Raw genomic sequence first — 25,484 nt, forward strand, 5'->3', positions numbered from 1 at the left:
TCCTTTTTTAACTCAGTTTTTAGAGATTGATTCAATTTTAACACTTCATCTCTAACATAAAAAGCATCATCTCTTTCTTTCTGAGTTTGATGGAACATAACTAACTCCTTTTCTAAATAGTCATTCCTTTTCTTAAAAGCCAGATTTTTAGAAGTTAACCTATCACATGTTAAAGTCTGATCTCTATAGCTAATGAATATGGTTTTAAGATAAGATCTCAACTCAGTAATATCATCAGTATGAAAAGCATAAGTTGTTTGAGGTACCTTTAACTCAGCAGCATTAGAACTGCTATCAGCATTTGCCATCAAGGCATAGTTCACCTCATCTTTAGAATCTGAAGTGTCTGTCCAGTTTTTCTTCTTTGTGACAAGTGCCTTGCCTTTGTCACCTTTTTCTTTCTTGCAATCAGGAGATATGTGGCCTTTCTCACCATAATTGTAGCATTTAACATTTGTGTAATCTCCTCTGTCATACTTTCCTGCTTTGCCTTCAGATTTTCTGAATCATTTCTTATCAGAACTTCCATTTTTCCTGGAAAACTTCTTTCCCCTTTTGAATTTCCTGTAGGCTATCTTTGTGATACCCTTCACCATAAGAGCACACAATCTCATCATCTCTTCATCAGCATCCATCTCAGATAGACTTTCAATTTCTGAATCCTCATCATTATCAGAACTTGATGAATCTGAATCAGACTTGGTGATGAGAGCCTTTCCTTTGCCTTTCTTTGAGACAACCACTTTGGGGGATTCCTCATCAGCCTTAAGAGCAACTGTCCTTGACTTTCTCCCATGTCACTTGCTTCTTTGATCCATCTCAAGTTTATGAGTTTTGAGTATACCATAAATTTCATCAAGAGTAGTTTCATCAAGAGCATAGTTGTCTCTTATAGTAGTTGCCTTCAAATCCCAACTTTTAGGAAGAGCTAAAAGGAATTTAAGATTAGAATCTTTAAGATCATATTCCTTATCCACCAGTGATAGATCATTCAAGAGTTTGACAAATCTGTCATATAAACCAGTTAATGACTCATCAGGTTTAGAGTCAAAGTTCTCATACTCTTGAGTGAGTATAGTCCTCATGTTCTTCTTAATTGCATTGGTTCCCTGGCATCTTGTCTCCAAGGCATCCTATATCTCCTTTGCAGTCTTGCAGTTAATTACCCTATTTGACATGACATTATCAATGGCACTATGCAGCAAATGCCTTACCTTTACATCCTTGGAAATAGATGAGATATCTTCAGCTGTATACTCACTTTTCTCTTTTGGTACAATCTTTGCTGGCTGATCTGCAACTAAAACAGAGAGCTTGGTTGGCTTATGTGGTTCTTCATTAATTCTGTCAAGGTATTATGGATCTATAGCTTCTAGAAACATAGCCATCCTCACCTTCCATATGGGATACTCAGAAGGTCTCAGCATGGGAACCCTAATAGTCTCATATCGACTGTGGATTTGAGTCTATGGAGTTTCTTCAATTTTGGTGGGCTTGGTTGGAGTTTGTTCTTCTTCAGACATGATTGTTTTGGATCTTTACTGTATATGTGTTAACAGATTGGCTCTGATACCACTTGTTAGGTCACACACACACACACACTGTAGAAGGGGGTTGAATGCAGTGTATAATACAATCAAATCAAATTAAGAACACAAGTATATAACAAAGAATAATCTTATTAATAAAACAGTATTGCAATGGAACCGTTCTCTCTCAGTGATGAACAAATATCACGAGAGCTGCTAGGGTTACAATGAATAATATTCTCGATAATGATAATGAAAGGAATATGTCCTAAGTCCAATCATGTATAAGGATTTAGGAATAACTTTTATGTAATCTGTTTTGATTTGATTGATATTAATAAAGACTTGTTTTGTTTTTATTACGGGCTTTATCTATTTAAGTGTTTAAATAAGATATACCATAGTTTAGAGTAAAGCTTTTTATGGATTATGATGAGATCATAATAGTGAGACCTAAAAAGATGATAACTCTAAACTTAAATAGTTCCTGGTCATAGGATTACTAACTGGTAATTAATAATCCGCAAAGATCGGTACATACTATGCTTGCTTCATTATGAAGGATGTCTGTTCTCATAGACATTTGTGTGGTGACACTATAGCTAGTATGTAGGTGCTTATTATAGAATAAGTTCACTGAACATGACTTGCCTAGCTGAACAACTGATGGAGTTCACTCACGTGTCAGCAGTTGTTCGCTTAGTGATAGTTGTACAAGTATCCTTAGACTTGAGGTCATCATAGTCATCTTGTGTACACTGAACTATGCTTTGGTTTAGTTCTTAGTCTCCAGGAACAATTATTAGGGCTCTTCTGGGTATAGGAATTTGTACACGAAGATAGTGTATGATCAATAAAGGATCTACCTCTTCCAGTGAAGGAAGCGAATGTTCAAGACTGATCCACTTATGCTAGTTCAGGAATCTCTGGCCAGAGTAAATGAAATTAGAAAGGAGTTTCTAATTTGCATAGAACTACGCATAGTAAATGGTAAGCAAGTGATTGAATTAGATAGGCTTAACACGAGATCCATGCCTTGTATTTAATCGGGACATTGTAGGGTAGAAGGAGTTTATTGTACGGTAACTATTCACTGACAGGTTCTTGGTATTCTAAGCAGTGAATTCATATTATCCTGATAGTCGCGATATGTTGAGAAGCATCACTCACGATGTAGAATAAATGTGATTAATTAATTAATCATATTTAATAAATTAGAGAATTTATATAAATAATGATAAAATAGTTTTATTATTATTTATTTCTACTACCGGCTTAATATTGAACCTACAGGGTCACGCCATAAAAAGAGAATGATTTAATGGTGGAGGAATTAATTAATAATGGTTAATAATTATTTATTTATGAAATAAATAATTAATTGGCAAATTTAATAATTGATTAAATGAGATTTAATTGATTATAAATTAATTAAGAAAAGTTCTTAATATTATTAATTAAAGGATTTAATTTTTGGAAATTAAATCAAGAGAGAGAATTATTTCAAAAGTGTTTAGAAAAAGGATTAATGATTAAAAGGTGTTTTAATTATTAATGAAAATAATAAATGGGATAATAATAATAATATTTATGGGAAAATTTCAGCTGAAAATTTTGCCTATAAATACACTATTATAGACCCTAATTTTATTCTAACCTTGAAACCCGAAAACCCAAAAAGTTTGGAAAACCCAATTCTCTCCACCTTCTTCCTCCTCTTTAACATCGTTTTCCTGGTGGATACCGGTGGAGTGCTTCACACTTGAGGAGCAACTGCTAAGGATCTCTGATCGTTGTCTCCGAATTATATTAAAAGGTTAGATTCGATCCCTCGAATTTTTATTCACGATTTATATGCTTTTATTTGGATTTTATATGTGTAAAAGTGTTTTTCCACGCCCCGCTGCGTTTAAAAATCCAACAATGGTATCAGAGCATAAGTTGTATGCATATAGATCTGTGGTAAAAATTTCAGAATTTTATGTGCTTGTATGAATTAATTATGATTTTTACAAGTTATATCATGGATTAATTTTGTCTGATGAGAAATCATTTCTCAGAATAATTTTGAATGTTGATCTGGGTTCTATAAGTGTTGTAGATCGTCTGGGTATTTTTTCATAATTTTATGATGTATAGATTTTTTATTATGAATTTTTGAAGTTGTTTCAATTAAATTCTTAATTAAATAAAGATTTTTAAATAATTATATATATATATATATGAATTGTATGTATGTATATATCTGTCATCTACTTGCTGTACTGCTGCTGTGAGTTGCACGGAGAAAGACAGACACGGTACAGAGGTGTCAGGCGCGCAAACCGAGGAAACAGGCGGCTGCTGAACAAAAAAAAAAATAGGGGTGTAACACATTCCGGGAATGCGTTACACACCTGTGGCGCATTCAAGGAATGCGTTACACCCTTTAATGGCTGAAAAGGGGTGTAACGCATCACCGAAATGCGTTACAGGTCATGTAACGCGTTCCTGTAATGCGTTACAGCCCTTCTGTTGATATTAAAATTAATTTTCTGGGAGTTTCATAACTCCATTTTGGGCGTGCAATATACCGTTGGATTCGTTTTTCTGAGACGGATCTAATGGATTGATCAATTTTAGTTTATATAAAAGTTTTGAACTGTTTATATTTCCATGAAGTGTTTTAAAGCTGTTTTTGACTATTTTTTAATTGCTTTTAAATGCTTCATGTGATACATAGAGATGTATAATGCTTAGACTAATGTGCTAGATGATGTAACATGCCTACTTTGATGTTTATTAATGTTGATATATGTGATATATGCTTAGTTTATCATGCGATGATAGATTTATGTGAACTTAAATAAACATAAGGCGTTTGTTAGACAACCTAGTATAGTGAAATTGTTTCATAACCTTAATAATAATATTATGAATACAATCATGAGATTCTTGTGTTTATGAAACACGTAATTGAATATGAATTTTCGATATGAGAGAAAGGATGATACTGTCAACAACAGATTTCTATCTGTAAGAAAGGGTTATTAAGTGACGCCTCTTGACAATGCTCCACCCGATCTGGGAATCGTCTGATTATTGATTATTGATTTGAAATATTTAATTTAAAAGGAAGAATCTCTTTATAATATGATTATGATTGTAACGTAATATAATCCCTCTAAAATTAATAATATCAAGTAGTAATTGGCCAATGACACAACGGGCTTGTGTCGGTCATAGCCTTCCAACATGATAGAAAAGTAGTTCTTATTTTTGAATCATTGTCGGTTCGTGCTACAGCCGAGGGCTTTGATTTCGAAATAAGAAATACTTGTCTATTACATAGAGATGTGTACATTGAATAAGAATCTAAAGGTCGGTATGTGCTACAGCCGTGGGCCTTTGGGGACTGATTCAACTGTACCGAATGTTGGGTTAGACTTGACTTAGAATATTGAGTTTGTCGTGCTACAGCCGAGACTCAATTATTCAAGAGGCTAAAGTTTGATTAGGGAATAACATGAGATGTAATTGACAAGAGTTGTCTGCCTATTGAACATTATATGGCGGTTCGTGCTACAGCCGGGGTCGTGTAATGAAATGTAGGATCCCTATTCCCACTAGCATTATGAATGCTTAATTTTTCACGTAGGGGGTTGAATAAATTAGGAAAACTAGTGGGAGCCACTTATGAATAAAGACCCGATTCATATAGTGTTTAAAAATGAAATCGATTAAAAATGAAATCGAATATTTGCTAAGTGTTGTTATGTGTTTATCATTTATAGGTTTACAATATACATTATGTCTTCTGCACTATCACTTAGGAGCATACTGGATGCTCACAAATTGACTGGTCCTAATTATGCTGACTGGCTTCGAAACTTGAGAATTATTCTCAGGATTGAGAAGCTGGAATACGTGATTGACTCACCTAAGCCTACTGAACCTGCTAGTGATGCACATAATGATGAACATGTTGTGTATCGTAAGTGGATAGATGATGCAAATGTTGCTCAATGCATCATGCTAGCTTCCATGAACATTGAGCTACAGAAGCAACATGAGCATATGGATGCTCACACTATCCTCATGCATCTACAAGAGTTGTATGATGTGGCGGGGAGGACAGCTCGATATGAGATATCGAAGGAGTTGTTCGGTTGTAGGATGTCTGAGGGATCATCTGTGAATGACCATGTACTTAAGATGATCAATTTGATTGAACGTCTTGGATAACTTGGTTTTGCCATGGATGGGGAGCTGAGCCAAGACTTGGTCTTGCAATCGCTTCCGAGTTCGTTCTCACAGTTTGTTGTGAACTTTCACATGAATAAGTTGGATGTCAACCTGCCTGAACTCTACAACATGTTGAAGACTGCGGAATTGAATTTTCCCCCTAAGAAGAGTTCTGTTCTTCTAATTGGTGAAGGTTCCAATCCTAAGAAAAGGAAGAGGAACTCTTCCAAGAAGAAGAAAGTAGGTGAGAAAACGCTGGTTCCACCAAAAGCTGAAGACCCCAAGAGCAAAGTTGTTTGCTTTCACTGTAACAAGGTGGGGCACTGGAAGAGGAACTGCAAGGTTTACCTTGCAGAATTGAAGAAGAAGAAGGGTAGTGAGACTACCGCTTCTGATTCAGGTATGTTCATGATAGAAATGAATATGTCATTAAATCAAATTTCTACTTGGGTATTAGATACCGCCTGTGGTTCTCAAATCTGCAATTTGTTGCAGGGACCAAGGAGAAGTAGGACTCTTGAGGAAGATGAGGTGATTCTACCGAGGGAAATGGAGCAAGAGTTGCTGCTGAAGATGTAGAATCATTTCATTTACATATGCCTACGGGCAAGAATATTGTTTTAAATAATTGTTATTTTGTTCCCTCGATTGTGAGGAATATTATTCCCATGTTAGACTTGGCTGGATTTTCATTTATTATTGAGAATAATTCTTAGAGATAATATTCTTTATGGACGTGGTGCTTTAAATAATGGTCTGTATATATATGTGACATAATTTGCTTCAGATTGAACAAACTAATAAAAGAAAAGGGATGATGAAAATCTCACTTCATAGTGGCACTGCAGTCTCCATTTAGTGGACATGGAGAGAGGGCTGCAGATTTGCTAGGAATGGTACACACAGATGTATGTGGACCAATGTCTACGCAAGCCATGGGTGGATTTTCATACTTTATTACTTTCATAGATGATAGATCTGGATTCGGATATGTGTTTGATGAAACACAAGTCTGAGGCCTTTGAAAAGTTCAAAGAATATAAGTATGAAGTGGAGAAACAACCAAACATAGTATTATAACTCTTCGATTAGATCGAGGTGGTGAATACTTGAACGGAGAGTTTCTGGATTATCTCAAAGTAAATGGTATAGTCTCCCAGTGGACTCCTCCAGATTAGTATCTGAAAGGAGAAATCGAACTTTATTAGACATAGTTCGGTCCATGATGAGCTATGCAAATCTTCCAATATTCCTATGGGGTTATGCATTGGAAACCTCAGCATATTTACTGAATAAGGTGCCTTCCAAATCTGTTCCTCAAACTCCGTATGAGATATGGAAAGTAAGGAAACCGAGTCTTAAACACGTTAAGATTTGGGGATGTCTAGCTTATGTCAAGAAAGTTGACCCAGATAAGCTGGAATATCGATCCGTAAAATGTAGTTTTGTGGGATATCCTAAAGAGACTTTAGGGTATTACTTTTACACCGATCATCGGGTGTTTGTCTCCGGACATGCTACCTTCTTGGAAAAGGAGTTTATCCTTGAAGGAAACAGTGGGAGCAAAATTGAACTTGATGAAGTTCAAAAAGCATAAACTACTACGGATCAAGTGGAAACACCTGTTCTGACTGAACAACCTTTTGTGGAACAGCCCATTTATAGATCAGGGAGAGTGTCTCGCCAACCTGAGAGGTATTATGGCCTTGTCATTGAGAATGACAATGAGTTGTCGATCATTGATGATGACGACCCTGTGACCTATAATGAGGCTATGAGTAGTGTTGACTCAGAGAAATGACATAGTGCCATGAAATCCGGAAAGAAATCTATGTATACGGGATACAAAAGAATGATTAGAGCAGATGGCCAGGTGGAGACCATTAAGGCCAGGCTTGTGGCAAAAGAATTCAAACAAAGGCAATGGATTGACTTTGATGAAACCTTTTACCTGTAGCCCTGTTAAAATCAGTTCGGATTTTGCTTGCGAATGCTGCTTACTACGACTATGAGATCTGGCAATTAGCCAGATGGTTTTCTTTCCAAGAGAAATGAAAACCTAGTGTGTAAGCTGCTGCGAACCATGTGTGGTTTAAAGCAGACTTCTCGAAAGATGGAACATTCGTTTTGATGAGACAATCAAAGAGTTTGATTTTATCAAAAACGAAGATGAACCATGCGTCTACAAAAGGGTTAGTGGGAGCGCGGTAACATTTCTTGTATTGTATTGAATTAGAGTTGACACACATAACAATATAGAAGACCCACTCACAAAGCTACTTTTTGAAAGTCACTTTGATCGTCATAAAGATGAGATGGGTATTAGATACCAGAGTGATTGGCTTTAGTACAAGTGGGAGATTGAAAGGAATATGTCCTAAGTCCAATCATGTATAAAGATTTAGGAATAACTTTTATGTAACATATTTTGATTTCATTGATATTAATAAAGACTTGTTTTGTTTTTATTACGGGCTTTATCTATTTAAGTGTTTAAATAAGATATAACATAGTTTAGAGTAAAGCTTTTTATGGATTATGATGAGATCATAATAGTGAGACCTAAAAAGATGATAACTCTAAACTTAAATAGTTCCTGGTCATAGGATTACTAACTGGTAATTAATAATCCGTAAAGATCGGTACATACTATGCTTGCTTCATTATGAAGGATGTCTGTTCTCATAGACATTTGTGTGGTGACACTATAGCTAGTATGTAGGTGCTTATTATAGAATAAGTTCACTGAACATGACTCGCCTAGCTGAACAACTGATGGAGTTCACTCACGTGTCAGCAGTTGTTCGCTTAGTGATAGTTGTACAAGTATCCTTAGACTTGAGGTCATCATAGTCATCTTGTGTACACTGAACTATGCTTTGGTTTAGTTCTTAGTCTCCAGGGACAATTATTAGGGCTCTTCTGGGTATAGGAATTTGTACACGAAGATAGTGTATGATCAATAAAGGATCTACCCCTTCCAGTGAAGGAAGCGAATGTTCAAGGCTGATCCACTTATGCTAGTTCAGGAATCTCTGGCCAGAGTAAATGAAATTAGAAAGGAGTTTCTAATTTGCATAGAACTACGCATAGTAAATGGTAAGCAAGTGATTGAATTAGATAGGCTTGACACGAGATCCATGCCTTGTATTTAATCGGGACATTGTAGGGTAGAAGGAGTTTATTGTACGGTAACTATTCACTGACAGGTTCTTGGTATTCTAAGCAGTGAATTCATATTATCCGGATAGTCGCGATATATTGAGAAGTATCACTCACGATGTAGAATAAATGTGATTAATTAATTAATCATATTTAATAAATTAGAGAATTTATATAAATAATGATAAAATAGTTTTATTATTATTTATTTCTACTATCGGCTTAATATTGAACCTACAGGGTCACACCATAAAAAGAGAATGATTTAATGGTGGAGGAATTAATTAATAATGGCTAATAATTATTTATTTATGAAATAAATAATTAATTGTCAAATTTAATAATTGATTAAATGAGATTTAATTGATTATAAATTAATTAAGAAAAGTTCTTAATATTATTAATTAAAGAATTTAATTTTTGGAAATTAAATCAAGAGAGAGAATTATTTCTAAAGTGTTTAGAAAAAGGATTAATGATTAAAAGGTGTTTTAATTATTAATGAGAATAATAAATGGGATAATAATAATAATATTTATGGGAAAATTTCAGCTGAAAATTTTGCCTATAAATACACTATTATAGACCCTAATTTTATTCTAACCTTGAAACCCGAAAACCCAATTCTCTCCACCTTCTTCCTCCTCTTTAACATCGTTTTCTTGGTGGATACCGGTGGAGTGCTTCACACTTGAGGAGCAACTGCTAAGGATCTCTGATCGTTGTCTCCGAATTATATTAAAAGGTTATATTCGATCCCTCGAATTTTTATTCACGATTTATATGCTTTTATTTGGATTTTATATGTGTAAAAGTGTTTTTCCACGCCCCGCTGCGTTTAAAAATCCAACAGATAACACATATAGTGTAAACCCTATGTTGTGTTTATATACCACACAGTTACAAGATAATCTCTAATTGATATCGAATATAATTATGTATCATAAAATATATCAATTAGTTATCTTTTCCTCTAAGTCTTCTATTCTTCATAGAATTCTTCTCCATGCATATCTCTTCTTGTTTTAGTCTTGATCTTCTTTCCCTTCAATCAGCCGCCTTCCTTATCTGAAAGTCTTCTTAAGTCCTGATATTATATTCTGATGAATATCTTCTGATATCTTAAGTTCTGATAACTTAAGTTCTGATATCTTAAGTTCTGACTTCAGTATAAGTACTGATTTCCAGTTAAGTCCTGATTTGTCCTGTTAGTTAAGATCTGAAAACTAAACACAAATCATTATTAGACATGACATCACAAATATATCTAACAAGTTTTCTTGTGCAAATGGTGGTTTAGATGGCAGGATGAAAGGAAATCAAGTTGGAATTTTTGACTAAAAGAAAAGTATGGTAGTGAGTTATGGTTAGGCTTGGATAAGCTGAGTAACTTAAAGTCATGTTTAATGGTTGTGAAGGATGTCTTATCAGCAGTTGCAAAACTCTCTAATTTATGTCCCCTAGGTTCATAAATTTTGAAGTGGGAGGTGTTTGATGGTGAATCAACATTATTTTAGGAAGATTTATGGTATCAAGATAAGACATTATATAAAAAACTTAATAGACTTTATAGTTTATGTAATTTAAAACACAAGGAAATTAGAATCTTCAAGGTATCGTGGGACTGTTATGATAGGGATGGAGAAGTTTTATGGTCTAGGAAATTAATAAACTTGGAATTAGATGAGTTGAAAGAGCTTGGTAAGGTAGTGGATTCAATCCAGCTTAGTTGTAAGCCTGATACTTTAGTCTGGATTCCTTTGGGTGACAAGTTTAGCAGCAAAGCAGCTTACAATCTATTAAGTGAAGAATTTGCTCATTCTGATATTTTCTGGGAAGTCATTTGGAGATGTAAGGTACCTGAAATTGTAAAATTATTTTTATGGAAAGTTTAGTTCAAGATAGTCCCTACTAAGGTTTGGTTGGCTGGTAGAATCTGTAACTTTGGAGACAATAAGATATGTTTATTGTGTGACTTGGAAGATGAATCACTTAATCATTTGTTCTGGAAATGCACCTTTACTAAGAAAGTCTGGACCTTTATTCCGAGTTGGTGGGGGATAGTTTCTTATGCATATGTAGAATAATTGGAGTCCATGTAGAGATCTAGAAACCTTTTTTTTATCAAGCAAGTATGGACTATTGTGTTGGTGTCTACTATATGGACTATTTGGATGCATAAGAATCAATATTTTTTCATGAGAATTTTCTTAGTATAGGTCAAGTTAATTTTCTGATTCAAAGTCGAGCTATGGAATGTGGCTTGGATAATGGAGTCCTAAGCAAAAAGAGAATTCAATGGTGGGCCAATAATCCAGTTGGAGTTGTTACTGCTAGTGATAAAGATTTCTTGTGGAATCTAATCTCTAAGGGGGATCATGATATTATAGCATTTATTGATGGGAGTTTGAGTAAAAGTACAAAAAGTGCAACTTTAGCAGGTATTTGAGGTGTTGTAAAAAATAAATCAGGTGGAAATTTGTTGCATTTTGCTGGTCCCTCTACAGCTTCCAGTGTCTTTGAAGTGGAATGCTTTTCTTTGGAAACTTTGTTCAGGATTTTAAAGTATAATAGTTGGAAGTATAGCTATATTTTGGTCCTTTCAGACAATAAGCAATTTGTTAATCAAGTAGTTGTTAATGCTATGCAATTCAAGTTATGGATTTGTAAGGTTTTGTCAGTTCAAGTGAAGTACATTGTGAGAGAAAGAAATGTACTGGCTGATGGAAATGCGAGAAGGGGTGCTCTACTAAGAAAATTGGAGATAAGTAGTTAACGATTAATTTGAATTTATCATGCAAGTAAATTTAAATCAGTAGTAAATATAGAGGAGGGGTTTATTTTGGGAGGGAATCTTATAAGTAAATATTGGTTAATAGAGTTTATAGGTCGTTTATGCATAATTACTGATTTTGTAGAGTCATTATGTCTACTTGGGCAAATGAAAAGCTAGCAAATTCGCTTGGGAAGTCTAAACGGTTGCTTGGGGACATGTACTGAGCTTATAGGGCTTTTATGACATTATTTAGGGGGTTCATCACTAGTCAAATATAGATATATCAATTCATTGCATACAGGTTGGTTCAGTTTTAGTAAGCACCATTTTTATCAGCAAGAGAGGGTTATTAAAGTTAGGTTTTTTTGCAAGTTTTTCAAGATGGAGGAGGAAAATGTTAATGTCAACGCAAGATGGTTGATGCCTGGTAAAGGGGTAGTTAAATGCAACGTTCACAGTTTCTTTTCACATGAAGTGTTGTCGAATGGTCGTCATTCTGGGATTGGAACTGTGTTTAGGGATGGGGTTGGAGTCATACTCCACATGACTACAGGTTCCTTGGCCTTTGAGGATCAAAGAGAGAATGAATTTCATGCTCTGTTGGAAGGACTAAAGGAAGCATACTTCAAGGGTTACAAGAAAATTATCTTGGAGACATATCACATTGATGCATATTGGGAGTTGTTTAACTCCACGGTGCTAGGAGGTCGTCCCCAGTATGCACATGTTCTGTGGCAGTTGAATCATCGTAAAGTGGATAAAAACTACAAGTGTGAGTTGAGGTTGGTGGATAGGGAAGCCAATGCATTGGCTTCTTATCTAGCTGAGTATGGGACTCGTCACTGGGAGCAGCTGGTAATAGTTGAGGAAGACTTTGGAAGAATAGAAGAACTGTGGTATCTAAATATGGGTTTGGGTAGCATTGAACACAGAGCTGTTAGGCAGGGGAAGTTTAACCAGCTGTTATGGATGATGAGGTTTTCGATCCTCAAGAAGATGATCTGCAGGTGGTTGGGGAGAACAATGAGGTTCAAGGTTTGGACTTGCATGGTAATGGCGCTGAGGCTGGTGATGCTACAATAGGCAATGAAGAGGGGTTGAATTTTGCTGATTTGGAAGTGGTCATAGGCCTCCTGGCTGCTGCTGCTGAAGGGATCGGGGAAGCTCAGGCCGAAAGTATAGCCATGGAACAGTGATGTAGTCTGGTCAAGAAGATGAAAGGATGAAGTTTCAGTGAATTGTTTGGGCCTCCAAACAACTTTGTTTTATTATTATTATCTAGTTATGTTTTTTTGGGGTTATGAACTTGTTTTGGGATGTTCTAGTTGTCTTGGTTTAATTGTTTTACCCATTTTTTAATTGGGTTTATATATTGTTGGACCTATTTGGGCTTTACCCATTAATATATTTCTACTATTGAAAAAACACCTTACATAAATAAATACCTATTTTGAGGAAACAGAACTCTTAGCTGATAGTATTTCATTTATACTATACTATTATAAGCGAAACAGAGTTTCGTTTGGTTGGTTTATTAACACCTACAAAAAAAAACTTAACACTTTCTAGAAGAAATATTAATTAAAATGCATAAAATTCAGTCAAACAATTATTAACACCTTACATAAAAATACGTATTTTGAGGAAACAGAAATAGCTGACTCATGTTAAGGCACTGTGAAGTTTCTCTACAACTAATGTATCAAAATTATACGGGATTTTGTTTATCGTATAAATTAATATGTTATTGATGTTCGCAAATGAGAGTTAATACGATATCCATATTTGCATGACACAAAAATACGCTAATTGGTGTGACATTTTTTGTTGTGTTGCTCAACATTTGGTTACCTCCATCCGGATTCTACAAAATGTCGGCCTCTTTTCCTATTTTGGTTAAATAGGATCATCACCCATAAAATAACATGATTTTGTAATCAAATTTCTCACATATAATTATTGTACATTACTATTACTAGATTATTATTATTATTATTATTATTATTATTATTATTATTATTATTATTATTATTATTATCATTGTTACTATTATTATTTTATTTATATAAACATACTGTTCAACATAATTCTAATTCAAATTATATCTTTTTTTATGTTTAGTGAAATTTAAACAATAAATAATAATATCTTATTTTTGCATATAATTTATAATTCACTATTTAATATTATTATAAATTTTCGTTTTTAGAATTTAAACTTTTGTCAAGAATAAGTAAAATTTTATTTTATGCAAAAATAATCATTTATTAAAATATTATTACACATGCAGATGTGTGTATGTATATATATATATATATGTATGCATACATGTATTCATTGTAATTATATAATAATGGTAGTGAGTTATTATTGATAAATATGCATATTAAATATGCAATAATTAATATATTTTAATAAATAAATAGATAATGGATGATTTATACTAAAGTTTTGTTTATAAAATAAATATATATTTATTATAAAATATATAATGATGAATTAGATATAAATATGCATATTAACGGTGTTTTGATTGAGGGAATAAATGTGAAATGTATATTATATAAGTATTAAAATAGAGGTATAAAGGAATAGATATAAATGTTTGAACATAATATTTAATAAATATTAATGAAAGTATTAATGATTAAATATTCTTATACAATAAAGAGTTAGAAATAAATATAAGTATTAATTATGCAATAATAAATGAGCATTAATGGTTGAAATGCATATTTTACTCATACTAATTACAGTATTTATGATTAAATTTTCTTAATGAACCCTTATTGTTGTATTATTATATATATTATTATATTAAAGACGAAACAATGAAAGTTTGATTGGTAGTTCAGTTGGTCACCATAATTATAGTAATATTTAAAATAAAGTACACTCATAAATAGATTAATATTCATAATAGAATTATTCAAATAAAAATAGAATTATAATATGTCTAATGATCTTGGTTTAAACAAAAAATTATATTATTCATCCGGGTTGGGCTAAATAGAATTATATCCCATCTTAAATAAAATATAAAAATAAGTTTAGCTAATATAATGTCATCAGGTTAAAACAAAAATATATATATTATTCATTCGGTTTAAAATAAAACTATATTTACCCCATGCTAAAATAAAATAAAACAAAAAACTAAATATAATTAGTTGGATTTGAGTTGATATAACGGGTTTGCGGATAAAATAAAATTTTCTACCTCATGCTAAAACAAAATAATAAATACTACCAATCCGGCTAAAAGAAAATATATTGAACCGTGCTAAAAGAAAAATAAAATTTGAAATGTAATATGTTTGTCTATACAATATCATCACGATGAAATAAATTATATAATCTATTCGATTTAAAATAAAACAATATTCACCCAGAGTTAAAGTAAAATTGAAAACAAACTAAATATAATTAGCTGATTGATATAACAGTTATGAGACTAAAATAAAATAATATTTATTATTGATCTATGATAAAATTAAAATTAAATTAAAATTAAGATAATTTTTATATTATTGATTAAGTTATATGGAGACCACTTTTTTTTGGAGATCTTGGAGACCACTTATGTTCTGCAAGTTAAATATTGCATAAAAATATTACAAAACATATTATTTTGCGAATCATGCTCTACAAAGATCCTTATTTTATTCAAAATCTTGAATATTATATATGTACTGCATGTAAAACATTACAAAAATATTTTATTCTGCAAAACATGTTAAGTTTGCAGAACATTTGTTCAGCTTGCTAAACATACACATTCTATTTATTAAACTTAAATGATGATCAATAATTTTAATAAATTAGTGATACTCGTAAAACATACTTCACAAAATAATATATTTTATAGTGTTTTGATTGCAGAACATATTAGTCTCCAACGTCTTCGATGAAAACGTGGTCTCCACAGAACTTTCCTGATATGTGTTAAAGTAAATTAAAGTCCACCTAATTGGTTGGTAGGTATAATGTAGGTTTAGAAGAGTGATAACGGGATCCAACAAATATTAAAAATTTGATAGTAGATCCGTGTGTATAAATTAAACAAAAAGTAAATCTGAATATAATTAGTTGGATTTGGTCGGTATGCCAAACTAAAAATAATTCATATATTATTGATGTGTATTAAAATTTATCTTTTAATTAAAAGATAATTATGTTTAATCAACACACCTATAAATAGTAATAAAATTGTGTATTTCAATTAGAATTTTTTTTAAAACTAAAATTTACTAATTTATACACGTGTATATTTAAAATTATTATCAATTTATATTATTAAAAAATTCTAATAAATAAATTTTAGAGGTAAATTTTTTATTTTAAATTAAATTTAAAAATTATATAATATTGTAAACAATTCGCGATTGGCATGGGTTTTAGGCCACCGGTTAAAGCATAGACTGAAATAGATAGAAAATAGGTTGACCAATGACCTGTAAGCCACGTCACAGATGCCCCCTCAGCTCGATAATCTACCACTTCCATAGGTCCCCCATTAATTTAAGAGCATCCGCAGCCCCAAGGGACAACTTCCCTTTTTTTTGACCCCACCATATTGCCAAGTAAGCCTGCTGAACACTTTAAAGGAAAGTTTCCGTTTCTGTCCAACGCAAGGGACAGGGACACTTTGACAGCTGCTTCTTTCTTTGTTTTTTCCTTTTTTTTTTCAATTCAATTAGCAATGAAAAAAACATTTTCATAAATATATTTATTTTATTAATTATATATGTATATTATATTTAAATAATTATATCAAACTATTTTAGAATATTTAGAATCAAATAATTTAAAAAGCTAGTACAACAAGAAATATTATTGAATTAAAAAAAGTTACATCATTAAAGATGACGAGATGATGACGAATAAGCTCCCGAATCACTTAATTTAGTTCTTTTCGCACTTCCACTGGATGAAGGAGTTCTCCACTTAGGTTGTTTTCGAAGCTCACTCCAATGCTTGTCGAAATTAGACTTTTTCTTGTATCTTGCTTTATGTAGTTCATGGGCTAATTCGATGATGTTGTCTACATTTGAACCGCTACCTATTTTTCGCTCAGCTTGATCATAACACGATCCATACCTTTGGGCTCCTTCATTTATTCGTTGCCATCTTTTCTTTATAGCTTGAACTCCTCTCTTGATGAGACCGGGATTGCTTTCTTCACAATATTGACGAATTCGATCCCAAAATGCGTCTGCTTTTTGATCTGTTCCTACAAGAGGATCAATCGATACATTCAACCATGCACTAATCAAGAGCTTATCTTCACTCCATTTCCACTGACCAATAATCTCTCGCGAATTTTCAAATTCATCATGCTCATTTGGGTTTGGATTTTGTGAATTTGAAGAAGTGGAATTTTTGGGGTTCATTTTGTGGGTTGTGTAAAGAAAAAATCAAATGACCTGCTATTTATAGAATTTTTGTGTAGACATTTAACGGCTAGCAATTTTAGAAATGTTAACGGTATTATATACGTTACTATGTATACGTTAATATGCATGTTAAAGAATAAAAAAAAAGAGAAAGTGAACAAGTTGTCCAGGGACAGGAAAGTGTCCTCGGGGACACCTTTTCTTTTTGCTCCAACGGCTAATTCAGTGGACAAGTCGTTTGTAGTGGCCCTAGGTATGCAACTGTCCCCGCGCTGGGGCTGCTCTAACCCCTTTCCTTCGACAAATAAATTTACCGCGACTCCCCCTATCACACAAACAAACACTAGATAAGAAACAACTAGCAGCAGCAAGCAGCTCTCTCTCTCTCTCCATGGCGATTCTCTCTACTTCATCCTCTCCTACACATTCTCGTACATTTCTCGATGCCCGCTCTGGTGATGGTACTCTTCTCATGCACCACTAACATATTGTCGGTGCAATTTTGTGTTAATATACTCAATTTATGTAAATTTGATTGAATTAGTTTAAAATTTGTATTGTTGCATTTGTAATTGTACTAACGAGTGTTTTTACTTATGCTTATATGTTATATGCAATAATCAAATATGTATAATTATTGAGAAGCATGATATACTCACAGTTTATAGGAAGCCTAGAACTTGAAGATTAGTCTAGCTGTGATTATTTTAACCGGTACTTAAAGCTATCAGAATATATTAAAAAAATACGGTTCCTTGAAATGGTATCAGAGCTCAGGCCGGCAGATGACTCAAGTTCGATCCACGTCACCCCCAATATTTCTCAATATTTATGAGGGACACAAAAGACAAATTTATGCCCTAATCCACTCTTCGACCCATAAATGGGCTTTCGAGTGAGGGGGAGTGTTAGAATAATATAAGATCCTGAAAATGGTCATTCTCTAACACCTTTAAGGTTTTAGATGAGCTGGTTACTCAACATTGTTATTCGTGTCTAGTTTCTTGTTTGTTCCGATTTCCGAAGTCCTGCTGCTTTTGCTATACAGTCTAATTGTGAATTTGTTTTATGTTTCTGTGTTCTTGTAATTATATATTTATGTATTATTGGTATCTCAGTTTGATACTGGTATCATCCTGTTTTTAGTGTTAGATTAGCCGATAAGGTATAGTGATGCATTGTAGTAGAGGTAGATTACAGAATGATTTTTCAATTTTATGGATAAAATATTCTATTATCCAAAAGAAGAGGGGCAGGAAAGTGAGTGGACTAGCTAGCTTGTGTAGTGATATGAGAACCTCATCTTTTGATTAGTTTAATGTACTACTAATACCTGTACGATCATCTTTTTAACAAACATACTACTGATACTTTTACATACTGATGACGATTACATCAACACCAACTACAGCAGCAGCCCATGTTGGAGGAGGAGCCACTATAATATGCAATCACCATCATCATCGTATTGTGTCGTTAACAAGGCTTTCTCATACCTCCAGCTCTGCCTTGTTCAATGCTCAGCTACCGCTTCTAAATCATCATCATCATAAAAACAAACATGGTAATTTCATTTCAAGAGCAGCTGATTCAACTCAACCTGCTTCACCCGTGGTCGTCAATGATAAGTCTCCACTCGTCACCGACCAAGAATTCTCTCTTGCCAAGGTACTTGATATTATCCCTTTTCGCTCGCTCACCAATGCTTATTTATATATAAATAAATCAAATTATATAACTTAACTTGTAAATTAAATTCCTACGCACTAATCACCAAATTTTTTGGTCATTTTTCATTTGAAGTTGGTTCTCGTTGGAATACGACCCTTATAAGATAAGTGTCCGCTCATATGTATAAGTGTGGCTGCTGATATGTATAAGTGTCCGCTCATACTCAAAATGTGGCCAAGTTAGATTTGGGCTAGTGGGAATATAATCCAACTAGGATTAGAGTAAATTTAATAGTAAATCTTTTTAGCCCTTGCTAAAATTTAAAAAAGAAACGGTCTCATGTAATTATTTTTTTGAAGATTTATAATTTACTTCTTTTGTAACTTAATTTTCTATTGTTATATTCATATAGTTATATAAATTTTAAAATTTTTCACTACAATTCAATCCCTTATTAAAAATTAAAAATGTAAATATTTAATTAAAATTAGAAATTTGTATACTATATGTTGTATCTTAAACTTTTGTTCTATTTTGACATGTATATATATCTAATGTTAAATCGTAATTTTGGCTTTGTAATATATTATTTGTCACATTAAAAACACTCTAAATAAAATTAAATTATATTACTAATATATTCTATATAATTTATATAAAAAATACAATTATATTACTAATATATTGCTTTTGTAAAAAAAATTCCTAATGGTATTAAAAAAATTGTTTTGTAATATGTAAACTTTATTAAATTTTGGAATACATTGATATAACTTATTTTTTGAACATTTTAATGTATAAATATCTCAATCGGGTAAAAAAATTAACTTGATTTAGGTCTCAATTTTGTATTTTTCTGGATCCGCCACTGTTCAAATGAGAATGTAAAATCTCTGCCATAACAAAATTTCACATAACTTAATTTGCTTAGCATGTCATAGAAAAATGGCACCGCCATAATGTGACATTTAATAAAATTATAACATTTTTAAGTACAATATTATAGTGTATATTATAATATAATTTTTGTTCAATTCGAATTTCAATCTACAAAGACGCAGACTGTGTTCCTATAATGAAATTATTAATTGTCTGAATCTTTTTTACTACAAGTTTACAAGTTAGGTCTATTAGCAGTGAATTGTCTACAATACTTGTTATATGCCCAAAGTCTTATAAGGGGCGTGTTTGTGTTCCTATAGTGAAATTATTAATTGTCTGATTTTTTTACTACTAGTTTACAAGTTAGGTCCATTAGGCGTGAATTGTCTATGTTGAACAACACTTGCTGGGCAGTGTTTCTCGACCTATAGGAACAACTTATACATGAATAATTAGAAAGTTATTATTGATATACTTTTTCCCAACATATTTTGATTTTCTCACTTCTTTATTAATTTTAATATTAATATATATATTTTAAATATTTTTATAATTTAAAATTCACGACTTAGTATAAAAGTATTTAACAATTTTTCTGGTTTAATTAAATTTAGTGCAAAATTTAATGACTTGTCAAACACTAACTTATAAGTATTGATTTCCTTATTTACATATTTTAAGTTAAAAATCACTTGTACATATTTTAAGTCAAAAGTCACGTGTCCCAACCAAAACTGGCTGTTGTATCATTTTTTGTTTGTACATAACTCTTAAGCCATGTATGTGATATGCCCAAGGATATCACACCTGTTTTTGCTTACTTTGTGCAGGTTTCTTTCGGTGTTATTGGACTATATGGTGGAGTTTCACTCCTGGGGTGAGTAATAATCACTGTGATTATAACCAAATTTTCTCATTTTAGTTATTTGTGGGAAACAGAGGGAATGTCCAGTTTTTGAACAACATTTTAACCCTTGTTACAAAGGTTTTTTTAGTCTGTAGACATTTGAATATTAGGACATTTGTGATCTTTGAGAGATCCATTATCGAAAATTATCATGTTCTTGTTACTAATTCTTCTTGAGATATTATCAAGAACAATTTAAATACAGATGAATGCTCTTCTTTTTTGTCCTCTTTCATGCTTTGAACATTAAGAAGATATAATATGTAATGTTATTTGCATAAAATCGACAGATATGGTTTTGGAGCATACTTCAACATCCTTCCTGGATCTGAATGGTCTGCAATAATGCTAACTTATGGATTTCCTCTTGCAATTATAGGCATGGCTCTTAAGGTGCTGTTATCCTGTTTCAATAGTATTTAAGTTAATGAAGTGTGTGCCTCATAGGCTTTCTCAATTGTAGAAATCATTTTTTATCCTGGTTGTGCTTGTTCTATTCAATTCTTTCACTACTTATCCCTGCACTAATCTGAACATGAAATTTATTTTGCAGTATGCAGAGCTTAAACCAGTTCCATGCGTGACTTATGCTGATGCTCAGACAATAAGGGAGAAATGCGCCACTTCAATCCTTAAGCAGGTATACCTTCTTAGGTGCGAAAATATAACACAAGTTTTGGCCACAATCCTCCCTTCTCCTGTCCGATTGCAAATTCAGAAAATATCTGATCTAGAAATGGTGAATTACCGTCTTTTTAGTCAAAGGGCCAGGACTCAAGAGTTTGGGATTTCCTACCAGTCAATTGCTAGGTTTGGATCGAAAGGACCTCTTTCTGCCTAATTGGTTGCCCCCTCTCCAAATTTTCTCCCAACCCTGTAGATTACCGAACACCCCATCTTGTGGAATCCAACAAGATTCCAATTCTTTACTGGGAACCTATTATTTTGCAGGAAGTAAACGTGTGATGGGTGACTTGGCAGCAACTGCAAACTTAAGAATCTCCCTTTTCTATACCATTAGTAAATCATATATGAATGTCTTAATCTTAATTAGAAATAATTATTCAGTAAAACTCCTAGTAGTGGAACTTAAACCCAGTTCATGTTTCATGCTTGCATGCTTCTCGTTTATAGTTTAGACATATGCCACAATATCAGAGTTGTTAGATGACTTATTGTCCCAAAACCATATGGTGTTGGGAGAAGTGACTAAAACTTTAAGCACTTAAAAAGTCAATTATTTGGGATTGAAGAGTGAATCACTCCACGTCTTTGGGGACGTGAGAGGATATGTATGAATTTTGACATTATTCTTACTTGGTGTCAAATATTAAAATTTGGAACTTGGAGCTGGGGGATTAAAGCTCGAACCAAATATTCACCTTAAATATTTCAAGAGAAGCCACTAAATGGATTATTTATCTTTTAGGAGGTTCCAACCTACTTATACCTAAATAAATGAATGTCTTGTAATTGGATGTTTCTAGTTCTTATGGATGCACATGTCTGCTATTGATATCAGCTACCAGCACAGAATATTAGTATAAAATTTTGTTTGTAATCTAGGTTAGGGATGATGTTATTAGATACCGGTATGGTGATGAACAACACTTGGAGGAGGCACTTAAACGGATTTTCCAGTATGGTCTGGTATGATGCTCTCACTCTCTTTCTCCTTTCGCAAGGTTGATCCAATTTGTTAGCTTTATACTGAGTATTCTAAGCATTTTATAAAGGTTGTACAGAGTTTCTACTTTATGCGGTAGTATGCAGGACTCAAGCAACTTTGTGCGGCTGTTGTGTTAATATATGACTACAATGAATCACTACAATGAATATTGAATATTATAACTATAGATGCCAGATATTAATTAATTACAGAACTAACTGAAATATCAAATTGATCAATCATGTTAAATACTAGAAACTTACTCTTTTCATGACTTTGGTTGTAATATGTTTGTAAATTACTACAGATACATAAATTATTTTAGTGTTTCTGTTATAATATAGGTGATAACTTCTACCGGTTGCCAAACCCCAATTAGTAGCTTGATTGTTTTTTATATCTTGCTTTTTGCTTAGTTGAGTTCCTTAAAGCAGTTGATCTATGCCTGTATTGGTATCATAAGAAATAGTTCTTCTTGCAGAAACCCTTGCCTCAAATATCAAATTTAAATGTTCATACTTGGATTTTAACCTTTCCTAGCCTATTTCTAGATCTTTAGAAATGTATGTGTAAACTGAACGTTAAATGTCCAATTTTATGTTCAGCACCAAACACTGTCCAGTTCAGAATGTGTTATACATAGTAAAACGTCATAATAGGCTTTAATTTAAATCGACTAGAATTTTTGGTTATTAAGTTTGAGGATTTTATTTTTATTTTCTTTTGAGTTGAGTGAAAAATATAATGAGCCTAAAAAATGGGTTCAAGTTCATCTCATGCATTAAGCAAGTCGAGTTCCAGATTAGTAAATTTTACCTAGATTGACTTCTAGTTGAGTTGATCCTGTTTTATTTCTTTAGATTGAGTTTTACCTTGATCTACTTCAAGGCCGATATGCTTGATGTGCCAACCAAGTTGGCTCGACCTGATCCTGTTTTACATTTTACAGTTGAGTTTTTCCTTGTGCGAATTAGAAGAAGAAATGAACCAGCATTAGAGGAAAGGAACCCTTCGTACAGTAGCAATATGAAAAATGAATAATCTTTTATATATATACCCATTATGTCTGACACCCTCACCTCTTCTTTTTTATGTTTAGGGTGCAGGGATCCCGCGTAGAAGTGCTCCAACTTTACAATTGATTCGTGAAGAGGTATGTCGTATATCATGCTCTAGTTTTAAGAATGAGAAGTATAATAGTATAATAGTCTTGTACATGTGAAACAAGCAACTGCTAATTCCAAACTTTGGTCTTGCAATGAATTTGATATAAATTTTGGTGTCATACTAGGATGCTATAATTTTTAGAGTTGGGCTGGAGTTGATTTTAAACTATTTTGGTGTTAAAATACATTTATGGATTTAACACAGATCTCTCCAAACTTTAGTGTCCTTTGCTGAATGTTAATAGCAATGAATTCCAATTTTATATATCTGTTATTAACATCAAACGTATCTTATATTTTAGTTGCTCTAATAGCCTTGGAATACTTTGCTCCTTGATCATTAGATTGTCAAGAGAACTTGTGTCATGCCCCATATATATGACATGATATTTTCTAATTCTGCCTATCTGGTTTTGCTATCCTAGGTCACGGGAGATGGTAGATACTGTTTAGTATTAGTTTTTGAAGCAAAAGACCTGCAATTATCTGATTTTGAGAAGAGACAGGTAACAGATATTTGGTCCATGTTTGCTTAATCATCTTCGTAATATACAAAGAGGCTGTTCCGTTCATGATTCCCCAAGTCTGCAGATTTCTTATTAAATTCCAATACATACCATTAAAGAATATATCAGCTAGTAACCTTATGTAATAACGATTTCACGTGTAGGCAAAGTTTGCTTCCTTCTTTGGACCAGGTATCTCAGCTGAAGTTGGTAAGTACTGAATGCTCTTGTACATAGAAAACTTCTGAATATTTTTTTCATGGTCCTTTAAGCCAAATATCAGTTCCCTCTAAAAAAGTTCATATAGATCATATTAATTAACGTTAAGTTTCTATAACAAATTAAAAATTCAAAGAGAAAAGGAAAGAAAACTCGCATTAATATTTGTACTAACTACAGTAGAACCACCCCTCTAAATTAATACTCTTGAAAGTGATAATCTCTCTAATTTCATAAAGAAATCTTGGTCCCAAGTGGGGATCAATATTAAAATTTAGTAACACTCTATCTTGATAATTATATTTTTTCAGAAAATTGGTATAAAATATTTTTTGATACTAATTTAAGATAGATTTTCTTGTCTAATAACTTTAAAATAATTCGTGATAATCATAGTTGTCTTTATTCGGTCGTTGTAATCTTCGTTTTTTGGAAGATATTCATAAAAAGAAACAATGTTATCGTATTTATAAGTAATTTCTTGACGTAAAAGTGTTTATGTACATATTTTTTAGTATATATTCTAGAACTGTAAGAAAACTTGTATATTGTATATATTGGTGTGTTGGATATACATTTTAATTTTTAAGAAGTTGAAAAAGTAGTAACCTCTCATGTACTAACTGATATTCATTCTCAGTCACGAGAATATCAATTCTTTTTGTTTTTTGTTGGAAGCTGTACTGTACCAAGTATGTCCTAGTCTCCTAGATATACCTTATAGATGAGAGGAGTAATAGCACAAAAATGAATATTTTCCATCATATTTCTAGAACTAAGCCACCAAAGTTTTTGAATGCAGTTGATGGAGAAGGGAATCTGTTCGAAGTTCGGCTCATCTCTGATACAAAACTGTAGTCATCTTTACAGAAGATTGCCTAACAATACTGATGTACAGCTTTTTAAAAGTATATAATTTGTCCTCTACAGTCGCGAGCATTAGTAAAGCTCCGAGTGAAAAAGCCAAGTACTCTCATACCGATACCGAAAAACAAATAGTCAATACAGTATTAATGTATCACAATGCAATTGCTTTAAACATTTTGAGATTATTTTTTCTCCCATCATCCCTCGGCTAGATCATATAGGACTCTTGGCACATCTATCTTTAAATCTTGATGCTGTTTGTTGAATTAGGATTATAATATTAGTCTTACTGATTAATTTTTGTGATATAGTTCCCTAAAGTTATCAACAGCTTTCAGCTTTTAGAGATAAAAACCAAATAAAACGTACCCAATCCCACTTGTTTTTTATTCAAAGCTATAAAATTGTTCTAGTCTTCTCTTTGACTTTGTAGTTTGAAAAAATGTGTAATCGTGTATAGATTATTAAGATAGACTAGTGTATCAAGATTGAATCTACAAATATATTCAT

General features: G+C 32.6%; 2 protein-coding genes across 5 annotated transcripts; one reads left to right on the forward strand and one right to left on the reverse strand.

Annotated features, from left to right (window-relative positions):
* Window positions 1-16,550: 16,550 nt before the first annotated feature.
* LOC141660748 (glutathione S-transferase T3-like) lies at window positions 16,551-17,084 on the reverse strand. The gene has a single exon (XM_074467736.1). The coding sequence runs from the start codon at window positions 17,082-17,084 to the stop codon at window positions 16,551-16,553; it is 534 nt and encodes a 177-aa protein (XP_074323837.1).
* A 306-nt stretch (window positions 17,085-17,390) lies between these two features.
* On the forward strand, window positions 17,391-25,174 carry LOC141724884 (uncharacterized). Of its 4 annotated transcripts, none has more exons than XM_074527176.1 (10): window positions 17,391-17,548; window positions 18,499-18,755; window positions 20,471-20,517; window positions 20,838-20,940; window positions 21,101-21,187; window positions 22,114-22,197; window positions 23,316-23,369; window positions 23,808-23,888; window positions 24,053-24,098; window positions 24,910-25,174. In XM_074527176.1, exons 1-10 carry the CDS (start codon window positions 17,479-17,481, stop codon window positions 24,963-24,965), a joined length of 885 nt encoding a protein of 294 aa, XP_074383277.1. In that variant the 5' UTR covers window positions 17,391-17,478; the 3' UTR covers window positions 24,966-25,174. The 4 variants fall into 4 exon arrangements, with proteins under 4 accessions (XP_074383277.1, XP_074383279.1, XP_074383278.1 ...); XM_074527178.1 differs by having other exon boundaries at window positions 17,395-17,542; XM_074527177.1 differs by having other exon boundaries at window positions 17,406-17,548; window positions 18,502-18,755.
* Window positions 25,175-25,484: the final 310 nt, after the last annotated feature.

The sequence above is a fragment of the Apium graveolens genome, chromosome 5 (assembly GCF_009905375.1).
Source record: "Apium graveolens cultivar Ventura chromosome 5, ASM990537v1, whole genome shotgun sequence".
NCBI classification, from domain to species: domain Eukaryota; kingdom Viridiplantae; phylum Streptophyta; class Magnoliopsida; order Apiales; family Apiaceae; genus Apium; species Apium graveolens.

What these genes read in the sequence shown, in the direction of transcription:
- LOC141724884 (XM_074527176.1), top strand. Translation starts at nt 17,479, where the DNA reads ATGGCGATTCTCTCTACTTCATCCTCTCCTACACATTCTCGTACATTT. An exon ending in CCACTTCAATCCTTAAGCAG is followed by an intron (nt 21,188 to 22,113) that starts GTATACCTTCTT and finishes TTTGTAATCTAG; the next exon opens with GTTAGGGATGATGTTATTAG. An exon ending in CTGATTTTGAGAAGAGACAG is followed by an intron (nt 23,889 to 24,052) that starts GTAACAGATATT and finishes TTTCACGTGTAG; the next exon opens with GCAAAGTTTGCTTCCTTCTT.
- LOC141660748 (XM_074467736.1), bottom strand. Translation starts at nt 17,084, where the DNA reads ATGAACCCCAAAAATTCCACTTCTTCAAATTCACAAAATCCAAACCCA.